A 10,500-nucleotide genomic window follows, 5' to 3' on the forward strand; every position below is an offset into this window, starting at 1 on the left:
GGGAACACCACTGTTAAGGACAGCTTAGGCCACGTGACAATGAGGGGTGTGCACCCACAGCTGATTACGTCAGCATCAACCTCTTCACTTGCCACCCACGTTTCTAGGGAGCCCTACAGGAACTTCAGCTCAGTCTTGATTGGAGGGGGTCTGTGTAACTGCAGCTCTTTGCGGCTCAAACTGGCACTTTATTCCCTCAAATTAGGATTCAGGGTTCTGCTCCTTGCCTCTTAAAAATATAATTTCCAGCCCCTTCTCTATTGCTGACGTCCCTCCTCCTCCCCTAGCTATATTTACAACAAAGTCACCATGTTTATTATCACCCTACTGTGTATTAGGTTCTCTTCTAGGGGCTGGGAAATACAGTTAAGGAGATAGATGATGAGGTGCTTGGCTTTGTCTTCTCCTAGTGGTGGGGACTTGAAGGCCTTGCCACCCCACATTTTCTGTGTATAAGGTCTCTTCTCTCAGCCACCCCCTTTGTTGCCCTGTAGCCCTGGCTTCCTGGCCCTCACTTAGGGGCCAGCCCTAACTGTGGGTGGCTGCATCCTCAGGAGAAAAGCACTAGTCACCACGTAGGTTGCTCAGAGTGGCATGGAAGCACCTGCCATTGTTTCCCTTCACAGCCTCTGTTGGGTTCTATCTGCCGCTTCCATTGTTTGGCATCCATCATCCCACTCCACTCCCTCCTCAAATTGCCCTCCTCCTAGCTGTCCACAGGATTTGAAGTGTCAGAGGAAGGGATTGGATATGGCTTTATGATGACGACAAGGCTGGGGAGGGGAATCTAGGAACAGCCAAGCTGGGTTTCTGTCTGTCCCTCTCCTCCCAAGGACCAGTCATCTCATCCAGCTTGGCCCACCTCCTAAGGTCTGCATTCTTTCTGCCCACCCTCTGGCGAGGCCAGGGTGTCCTGTTGTGCAGGACAGGTCAGTTCAGGGAGTAGACCCCTCTTAAATACCTATTGTGGCCCAAGTATTTTCCCCGAATAGGGGCAGCTTACCTCCCCTCCCCTCCCTTCCATTATTTACTGTGCAAGGCGTACTGCGCCCATTGGCTGGGTTGTGGTGTCTGGGGCCCTTCAGTCCAGTGCCAGCACCCAGATCCACGTGCGCCCGTGTGTGTGACACAGCCCTGACCTCAGTGGGGGCCAGTAGCCAATCAGGCGCCGGGAAGAGATCCCCAGCCAATTGGGGGCGGGGCCTGCGGCTCCACCGGCAGGAGGCCAATGAGGGGCAGTGCCTGGCGTTATGCAACCCGCCTCCTGGCCCCGCTGAGCTTCCACTCCGCTGCGGGTTGCAACGGCGGCAGGCAGGCGGCCGGAGGGCGCTCGCGCGGCCAGGTAAGCATCTCCGCGGCCACCACAGTGGCCAGTCTTCGGCCTTGAAGACTGGCGGATTGCCGCCACTTGCAGCCTGATGGACCGCATTTGGCCCGGGCGCTCAGACGGCACACCAGTAATCCGCCTTGCTTGCGGTTGTCCACCCCCTCTCTGTCCCCGGGGACATAGGTATTCCTCGAACCGTGTACTGAGCGTCCGCACTACTGCTTGCCTACCTTACTTCAAGCTTTCTCCCGGCTCCCAGCCATCCCGGCCTCACACCCTCCCCTCCCCAGGCATTCCCCTACTGCCTTTGTCACTCGGGGGTCCCCGGTTTTACCCCAGCACCGGGACCTCTTCGGGCTTTACGCTCTCCCTGCGCTCCCTCCTCCAATCCCTGGCCTCGCGCCGGCCGTGATGTCAGCCCGGTTCAGGCTGGAACATCCCGTTCCCGGTGCTAGTTCCTGCTGTTGGCCACAGCCTTCCCTTTTCTCCTGCAGCTCAGAAAATGCTCTGGGGTTGGGGGTGTGGTTGGAGAAGGGAAGAACTAACTACCTGCTGGCTATTGTGTGTCCCTTGGTCAGAGCTGAGTATGTCTGCCTCGGATGGGTGTGTATGTTGAGGGGGGTGGGGTGGTTGAGTGTACAGAAAAGTAGGGGAGTGAGGAGAGAGGATTCTTGGGTTCCTGACAATGGCAGGTGCCGGCTTCGGTCCTGTGGGGCGGGGGAGGGTGCAGGGGCCGGAGAAGGGAAGGCTGTGTTATCTTGACCAGCATAACTGGGATCCTGGCGAGTGCCCGGCCGAGGCTTTTACGCCGAGGGCGGCGGTGATTATATTTTGCCCTGGGGAGCAAGGCCAGCCTCTGAAACTCCGATGGCCGCCCCTCTTCCTATAGCCACCAAGGCCTCCGGGAACCTGGGATGTATTAGAGGTGGGCGACCCCTGGTTGCATCTGCCAGTATGGGAGGGTGGCATTCCCCCTGTTTCCGCCGAGAAAGGGGGGAGGGGTCGCCCCTGCCGCCCTCTTGTGGGCCCTCCAGCAACCGCTGAGCTCAGCCGCTGACGTCGGTTTCCCTGGCGACCGCGACGGCGGCGGAAGCGCGTGGTGGGGCCGCGCACGTCCGCGCGCATGTGCGGCGGAGGTGGCACCGCCCCCGGGTAAAATTAGCCCGGAGGCCTAAATATAGGAGGCGGCAGGCTCAACCCCTGCTCTGAGGTCTTGATGTCCCAGGCCGAGGGGGGGCACTGATGGGAATTTGGGGATGGGAGGTATCCAGGCTGTGGCTCACAGCTGTAGTCCTAGTCGACCGCTCAGGTTCTATCTAACCCAGGCCATACTGACAGGGGATGTTGGGGGAAAACCCACCTGCAGCCCCGGCTAAGGGGACAGGAACAGAACTTGCCCAGGCTGCCTGTTGGAAGCCTGGGTCCCAGGATTATGGGAGCCTGCAAGGGAGGGTCCGAGTGAAGCCGACAGGTGTTGTGAAGTTACAACCCAGGTTTTTCTCCTTGGTCTCTTCAGGTGCTGACTGTGGTCAAACTTTTGAGGCCTCTGAGGCTTGGGTCTCCCACCTCCCTCCTCTAGCCAGGCCTTCTGGGCCCCTTGAGCGTCTGTGGTGGCCTCTCCACCTTCCCCGTTCTCCTGCCCTCCCCATGGCCCAGACATGAGCAGGAGCGGCCCCCTAGAAGGGGCTGAAGGGGGAGGGGACCCCAGGCCAGGGGAACCCTTTTGTCCTGGAGGGGGTCCATCCCCTGGGCCTCCAGAGCACCGACCTTGTCCTGGCCCCAGCTTGGCTGATGACACGGATGCCAACAGCAATGGCTCTAGCGGCAATGAGTCCAATGGACCCGAGTCCAGGGGTGCATCTCAGCGGAGTTCGCACAGCTCCTCCTCCGGCAATGGCAAGGACTCAGCCCTGCTGGAGACCACTGAGAGCAGCAAGAGGTGTGTCTGGATGGGTGTAGCAGGTTCTGGGAGTGGTCTCTGGAGCCATCTGAGCAGGGAGACAGGCCCCAGCTGCTGGCCTGCTCATCGTGTGCCTGTTGCTTCTCCTGCAGCACGAACTCTCAGAGCCCATCCCCACCCAGCAGTTCTATTGCCTATAGCCTCCTGAGTGCCAGCTCTGAGCCAGACAACCCTTCTACCAGTGGCTGCAGGTTTGTGGGGGGAGACGGGGAGGACGGGGGCAAGGGGACTGAAGGCCAGGCTCTGGGGCTAATGCCTGTAACCCCCTCCCTCCTTGTGGGCCCTGCAGCAGTGAACAGTCAGCTCGGGCAAGGACTCAGAAAGAACTCATGACGGCACTGCGAGAGCTCAAGCTTCGGCTGCCCCCGGAGCGCAGGGGCAAGGGCCGCTCCGGGACTCTGGCCACACTGCAGTACGCGCTGGCCTGTGTCAAGCAGGTGCAAGGTGAGTGCTGCTCCTGGGAGGATAATGGTCAGGTTCTGGGTGACCGTGGGGAGCTGTCTCCTCGGTAAATGCGCTGCTGCCCGCACCCCATAGGGATTCCCTTCTAGCTTAATCGTTAAAGTATCTGCTTGCAATGCAGGACACCTGGGTTCCATCCCTGGGTTGGGAGGATCCCCTGGAGTAGGGAATGGCAACCCACTCCAGTATTCTTGCCTGGGAAGTCCCATGGACAGAGGAGCCTGGTGGGCTGCAGTCCATGGGGTTGCAAAGAGTCGGACATGACTGAGTGACTAAACCACTACCCACCCCTGCAGCCAACCAGGAGTTCTACCAGCAATGGAGCCTGGAGGAGGGCGAACCGTGTGCCATGGACATGTCCACCTATACTCTGGAGGAGCTGGAGCACGTCACATCTGAGTACACACTCCGCAACCAGGTCAGTGCGCACCCCCCCGCCGCCCCACACCCGACATGCCTCCAGCCCCGTTCCCACAGCTCTCGAACCTGTGCTCATCCTTACTCTCTCGCCTAGGACACCTTCTCCGTGGCTGTCTCCTTCCTGACAGGCCGCATCGTCTACATTTCCGAGCAGGCGGGTGTCCTGCTGCGCTGCAAGCGGGACGTGTTCCGGGGTGCCCGCTTCTCTGAGCTTTTGGCTCCCCAGGACGTGGGTGTCTTCTACGGTTCCACCACCCCATCCCGCCTGCCCACCTGGGGCCCAGGGACCTCTGCAGGTGAGGTCCCTAAGTGCTCAGGGGAAGATGAGCAGTCGTCGGAAGCAACTGCTGTGAGGGGCCAGGGGACCCAGGCTTTTCCTCGCTGGGATTTTCTCAGCCCAGGGAGGGGATGTGGAGCCGTACTCACTGCCCTCCTGGTCTGTCTCAGGTTCAGGCCTCAAGGACTTCACCCAGGAGAAGTCTGTCTTCTGTCGTATCAGGTTGGTGGGGGACGTGGGAGCAGACCCCTTCCACCTCCCATCCCCCCACCCTTCTTTGCTAGGTCAGCCATGACCTTAAGCTGGAGGGTGGGTGGCTCTTCACTGATCATCTCTAATGCCCCTTTCTCTTCCTTGCTAGAGGGGGTCCTGACCGGGATCCGGGGCCTCGGTACCAGCCATTCCGCCTAACCCCATATGTGACCAAGATCCGGGTCTCCGACGGGGCCCCTGCCCAGCCATGCTGCCTGCTCATCGCAGAGCGCATTCACTCTGGTTATGAAGGTGGGCAGCCCCAGGCCTGACCTGGTTGGGGTAGGAGGAAGGGTGCCTCCTCTAGGCTGGGGGTGAAGCAGAACAGGAGTCTGGGAGACAACTTTGAAACAGAATGAGGGTTTGAACACCCCTTTAGAGGTCGAGCTGGGTAAGAGCTCCAAGCTAGGAGAAGGCAAAGAAAAGTGCCTTGGTTTTCAGTTTCGTTATTGGCGTGGGGCACAGAGATAGTCCAGACCGTCTCTGGAGGCCAGGGGGCTCGGGGGAGAGCTGTGGAGGGAACCATCTGCCTGCCAGCCTAGGCCTGAGGCAGCACATGGAGGGCCTGGGAGCGGGAGCATTCTGCCTGAGATCCAATGGCCTCGCCCCCTGTGCCTCAGCTCCCCGGATCCCGCCTGACAAGAGGATCTTCACCACACGACACACGCCCAGCTGCCTCTTCCAGGATGTGGATGAGAGGTGAGGTCAGGATCTGGGGGGAAAGGAGGTGGCCAGGGCCGAGGCTCTGGCCCCTCTGATGCCCCCTCTCCTCTCAGGGCTGCCCCACTGCTAGGCTACCTCCCCCAGGACCTCCTGGGGGCCCCAGTGCTCCTCTTCCTGCATCCGGAGGACCGACCCCTCATGCTGGCCATTCACAAGAAGAGTAAGTTTCTCTCTTCCTGATCGCACTTCCAGCTGTCTCCAGGGCTTCCTTGGGGCTGCTCCTGTGATTGTGTCTCTCGGGGTTGGGGGGATTCCACCTCACTCAGCCCTCCCTCCCACTGACCTGCACCTTGTTTCCCATGGCCTTCAGTCCTGCAGCTGGCCGGCCAGCCCTTTGACCACTCCCCTATTCGCTTCTGTGCCCGTAATGGGGAGTACGTCACCATGGACACCAGCTGGGCTGGTTTCGTGCACCCCTGGAGCCGCAAGGTGGCCTTTGTGTTGGGCCGCCACAAAGTACGCACGTAAGTGGGCACGTAAGTGGATCATGCCCTGGAAGGCGGGCCAGCGTGGAGGGGCCAGGGCTCAACTCCCCTCCCGCACCCCACAGGGCGCCCCTGAATGAAGATGTATTCACTCCCCCGGTCCCCAGCCCTGCTCTGTCCCTGGACTCTGACATCCAAGAGCTCTCAGAGCAGATCCACCAGCTGCTGTTACAGGTAAGGGTTGATGGGAGGGGGCTTGGGAGATAAGGAAGGGGGCAGAGTGGGCCTCAGACCACCTAACCCATAGTCACTCTCCCTGCCTCAGCCTGTGCACAGCCCCAGCCCCACGGGCCTCTGTGGAGTAGGCCCTGTGCCTTCCTCTGGCCCTCTCCTCAGCCCTGGCTCCTCCAGTGACAGCAATGGGGGTGATGCCGAGGGACCTGGGCCTCCTGCCCCGGTGAGTGGCCCTTGAGTCCTCTGTCCTGTCCCCTTGTCCTCAAGAGTCAGCCCTGCCAAGCCCAGGGGAGCGTCGTCCACCTCCTTTCCTTTCTTGTTCTGCTCGCGTCATAATCTTCCCACTGGGGCCTTTCTCTTGTACTACGCTCTGGGCTCCCGAGGCTGGCCAGGCCCCCCAGTGCTGCCCACTCCCCACCCTGTTCCACAGGTGACCTTCCAGCAGATCTGTAAGGATGTGCACCTGGTGAAGCATCAGGGGCAGCAGCTTTTTATTGAGTCCCGGGCCCGGCCTCTGCCCCGGCCCCGTGTCCCTGGTGAGTTGGCGAGGGTGTGGGTGGGGAGTGAGGCCTGGGGGGTCCCTGGACCTTCAGCCCAACCCAGAAGAGTTTCTCTCTTCTTGATCCAGCTACTGGCACATTCAAGGCCAAGACCCTTCCCTGCCAATCCCCAGACCTGGAGGCGGCCCCGGCTCCAATCCAGGCCCCAGTGGCCTTGGCCGCTGAGGACGCTGAGCGGAAAGAAGCCTCCAGTTGCTCCTACCAGCAGATCAACTGCCTGGACAGCATCCTCAGGTCAGGCCATCTGGGCACCTTCTCTGCCTGGGGCCGCGGCCCCGCCCCACCCAGACCTGCCCTCATGTCCTCTGGTGCCTCCTCAGGTACCTGGAGAGCTGCAACCTCCCCAGCACCGCAAAGCGCAAATGTGCGTCCTCCTCTTCCTGCACTGCCTCTTCGGCCTCCGACGACGACAAGCAGCGGGCAGGCCCAGTCTCTGTGGGCGCCAAGAAAGGTGAAGACTCGGGCCTGCCCTGCTCCCGCAGCCCTGTCCTCTGGCCCTGTGCCTCTACATGTCTTTGGGGCCCCCACCTCACTCTGTCCTGTCCCCCTGCCAGCCTCCCCTGTGCCATCCATCTCCTCTGCACCGGGGTTTCCTTTCCCAGCCACCCGGGGGGCAGGGTGGTAACTGGCACCATCTCTCTGCACAGATCCATCAGCAGTGCTGCCTGGGGAGGAGGCCACCCCTCTGAAGGAGCCGGTGGTGGGAGGAGGAGCCCTGAGCCCGCTCGCCCTGGCCAATAAGGCGGAGAGCGTGGTGTCTATCACCAGTCAGTGTAGCTTCAGCTCCACCATCGTCCATGTGGGAGACAAGAAGCCCCCGGAGTCGGGTATGGGTGTGGCTGAAGGGGCGCAGAACCAGGGCTCCATCTGGTCCCTCAGCCAGAGCTCCCTCCTTCCTTGCCTTTTCCTGCCCTCTGGCCCCAAATGGAGAGAAGGAGCCTCCATCTTAGCGTTTCTCACTCTGTGCTCGCCCGCCAGCCTTCGCCACCTTGTCTGTCCCCCACTTTGCTTCCTGTGTTCTTACTGTCAATTCACACACAAAGTTTGGGGTGCAGGGTTCAACCTAAGGTGCTCCCCACAGAGGGGCTGAAGGCAACGCTGTTGTAAAACCCTTGAAGGGTCTTTGGGCATTGACCTGGAAAATGCGTGAGGAAAGAGTCGGGGTGGGCTTCCCTTCCGAAGAGGGTCATGGGGGTGTCATCCTTGGGTAAGGCCCCTGGAGGGGACCGAGTGTCCTTTCTTATTACCCTGAGACACCTTTGCATGGAGCTGCCCAGAACCGGTCCTTTGGGGGAGGTGGCCAGGATTTTCAGGGGAGGCCTAGGCTTGGCCACAGGGTGGAGGCCGGGCGTTTGGCTAAGCTGTTGGACGTGGAGGGGTTGGTGCAGGTGTGCTAATTGTGAGGTGCTCCTGACCGTTCCCTCATCTCATCCTCAGACATCATCATGATGGAGGACCTGCCCAGCCTGCCTCCCGGTCCAGCTCCCAGCCCAGCCCCTAGTCCTACGGTAGCCCCTGACCCAGCCCCAGACGCCTACCGCCCAGTGGGCCTGACCAAGGCCGTGCTGTCCCTGCACACACAGAAGGAGGAGCAGGCCTTCCTCAGCCGCTTCCGTGACTTCAGCAGGCTGCGTGGACTGGACAGCTCCTCCACAGCCCCCTCGGCCCCTGGCGAGCGAGGTAGCCACCTGGGATGCCCCTGAGCCTGCCCGCGGCCCGGTCGAGGACCAGAATGTCAGGGGAGGGAGTTCTTGAGGGAGAGGCTTCTGCTCCAGGGACCCAGGGTGTTGCCGCCTCCACCACCAGGGCCCTGCCCAGGGATAGGCCCCTCGCCAGCCCCTCCCCACTAGGGCGAGGGTCTGGGCTGCTGCCCAAGAAGGGCAGCCTGGGGAGCTGTACTCAGAGGCAGGCCGAGGCGCTCTGCTTCAGGTAAGCCGCTCCAGGCCCAGTGTAGGGGCAGGAAGTGTGCCCACTCAGGACTCTGTTGTTTGCTGATTGGGAGGTCTATGTAGACTGGCTGGGAGGACTGGGGCAACTTCAGGGGGCAGAGGATCAGCGTTTTGGGGCAGCTTGCTGCCCTCCAGGTGCCTGCGGGAGGCTCCCTGAAGGCAGACGTAGGACTCAGGACTGGGCTTTCCTGCCCACCTCTTCACTCCGTTGTGAGCTAGGCAGAGCACGGCCCAACTGGCAGGAGGATCACCCAGGCTGGCAGTGCCTGCTGGAGTTTGGCAGAGGGGTCAGAGCCACCTGCTCACTCATCCATGGGCCTACCCTGCCGCCTCCTGTCTGCCAGCATGCCTCTGTCTTCTGCACACCCCCAGCACAACCCTTCATGTAACCTCTCCTTTCCCTGGCTCCTTTGTCCATAAATCCTCCCCTGTCGCTGTGATTCTTCCCTGAAGGCTCCCCGTCTTCCCGGGTCCCCTCTGTTATGTGTGGGCCGGGGAGCCAGAGGTCCTTTACCTACCCTCTCCCTGGTCAGAGTGGCAGGGCAGTGGGGGCTGCAGGGGCCTAACCCCCAGGCTGAGGGCCTTGCTAACCCTCGTTTCTCCCTTCAGGCTGCCACCACAGCCTTGCCATCCCCGGCCGCCGCCACCACTGCCGATCCAAAGCCAAGCGCTCACGTCACCACCAGACAACTCGGGCCGAAGCCCCCGGCTACATCTCCCAGCCCTCGCCTGTGCCACCCTCTGCCCCCTGGCCCCCGCCACCAGCCACTCCTCCCTTCCCAGCTGTGGTCCAGCCATACCCGCTCCCCGTGTTCCCCCCGAGAGGTGGCCCTCAGCCTCTCCCTCCTGCTCCCACGTCTGTGCCTCCTGCAGCTTTCCCTGCCCCCCTGGTGACCCCCATGGTGGCCTTGGTGCTCCCTAACTATCTGTTCCCTACCCCATCCACCTACCCCTATGGGGCACCCCAGATGCCTGCTGAGGGGCCTCCTACCCCTGCCTCCCGCTCCCCGTCTCCGTCCCTGCCCCCGAGCCCTCCCCACCGCCCCGACTCTCCGCTCTTCAACTCAAGATGCAGCTCCCCACTCCAGCTAAACCTGCTGCAGCTTGAGGAGGCCCCTCGAGGTGAGGGGGGTGCAGCGGCAGCGGGCTCTGGGAGCAGTGCTGGGCACCCCCCTCCCAGCGAGGAGACGGCAGAACCAGAGGCCAGACTGGTGAGCTCTGACCCGGTTCCCCCCGCCCCCATCCTCTTAAGGCCCCCACATGGCTCTCTCCCCCAACCCACCACCTGGTCCTCCCCCTCACGCTTCTTTCTGCCCTCCTGGTTGTCCCCAAAGGATGGAGTCATGGGGTGGGAGACCCCAGCTGAGTTTCTGAACAAGGCAGAAATCAGCTGCCTCATCTGTAAAGTGGGGACAGTCCTGTCTGTCTGACAGGTGGCGAGGACATCCCCATAAACTTCTGAGAGTGCGTCTGCCACTTGGAAGGGGTCCAGCGTCACGTCCCTCCTCTTCGCCAGTTCTCCTCTCACTCAGCCTGAGCCCATTGTCATGGAGTGGGAAGAGACCACTTGGGCTGGGTGTGCCCCCATCCAGTGGCAGCAGTAGAAGGGAAGCCTAGGTGTTGATTCCTTAATCCCTCCCTGTCCCCCTCGCCTCCCCTCCCCCAGGCGGAGGTAACCGAGTCCTCCAACCAGGATGCTCTCTCGGGCTCCAGTGACCTGCTGGAGTTGCTGCTACAAGAGGACTCTCGATCAGGCACGGGCTCTGCTGCCTCAGGCTCCTTGGCCTCAGGCTTGGGCTCTGGTTCAGGCTCCCATGAGGGGGGCAGCACTTCCGCCAGCATCACGCGTGAGTGCCCACCCCCCCCCCAAATACTTTCCAGGGTAGGTCAGTGTCTGGGGAGTTGGGAAGC

General features: G+C 61.6%; 1 protein-coding gene across 2 annotated transcripts in view; it reads left to right on the forward strand.

The window, feature by feature from the left end:
- The window catches only part of PER1 (period circadian clock 1), a 17,061-nt gene that overhangs the window by 4,337 nt on the left and 2,224 nt on the right, over positions 1-10,500 (forward strand). Inside the window, exons 1-20 of one of the 2 annotated variants that reach the window (XM_010843053.1) lie at positions 7-1,342; positions 2,844-3,266; positions 3,380-3,478; positions 3,577-3,731; positions 4,046-4,167; positions 4,264-4,465; positions 4,617-4,668; positions 4,808-4,950; positions 5,319-5,397; positions 5,475-5,581; positions 5,732-5,885; positions 5,972-6,080; positions 6,172-6,303; positions 6,511-6,616; positions 6,709-6,874; positions 6,961-7,091; positions 7,288-7,467; positions 8,078-8,320; positions 9,199-9,800; positions 10,256-10,436. In XM_010843053.1, coding sequence (XP_010841355.1) covers positions 2,986-3,266; positions 3,380-3,478; positions 3,577-3,731; positions 4,046-4,167; positions 4,264-4,465; positions 4,617-4,668; positions 4,808-4,950; positions 5,319-5,397; positions 5,475-5,581; positions 5,732-5,885; positions 5,972-6,080; positions 6,172-6,303; positions 6,511-6,616; positions 6,709-6,874; positions 6,961-7,091; positions 7,288-7,467; positions 8,078-8,320; positions 9,199-9,800; positions 10,256-10,436 — 3,244 coding nt within the window. In that variant the 5' untranslated portion in view covers positions 7-1,342; positions 2,844-2,985. Of the gene's footprint in view, positions 1-6; positions 1,343-2,843; positions 3,267-3,379; positions 3,479-3,576; positions 3,732-4,045; positions 4,168-4,263; positions 4,466-4,616; positions 4,669-4,807; positions 4,951-5,318; positions 5,398-5,474; positions 5,582-5,731; positions 5,886-5,971; positions 6,081-6,171; positions 6,304-6,510; positions 6,617-6,708; positions 6,875-6,960; positions 7,092-7,287; positions 7,468-8,077; positions 8,321-9,198; positions 9,801-10,255; positions 10,437-10,500 lie in introns of those variants that run through there. The other variant, XM_010843054.1, reaches the window with a different exon arrangement.

Source organism: Bison bison, unplaced genomic scaffold (assembly GCF_000754665.1).
Source record: "Bison bison bison isolate TAMUID 2011002044 unplaced genomic scaffold, Bison_UMD1.0 scf7180017864180, whole genome shotgun sequence".
NCBI lineage: Eukaryota > Metazoa > Chordata > Mammalia > Artiodactyla > Bovidae > Bison > Bison bison.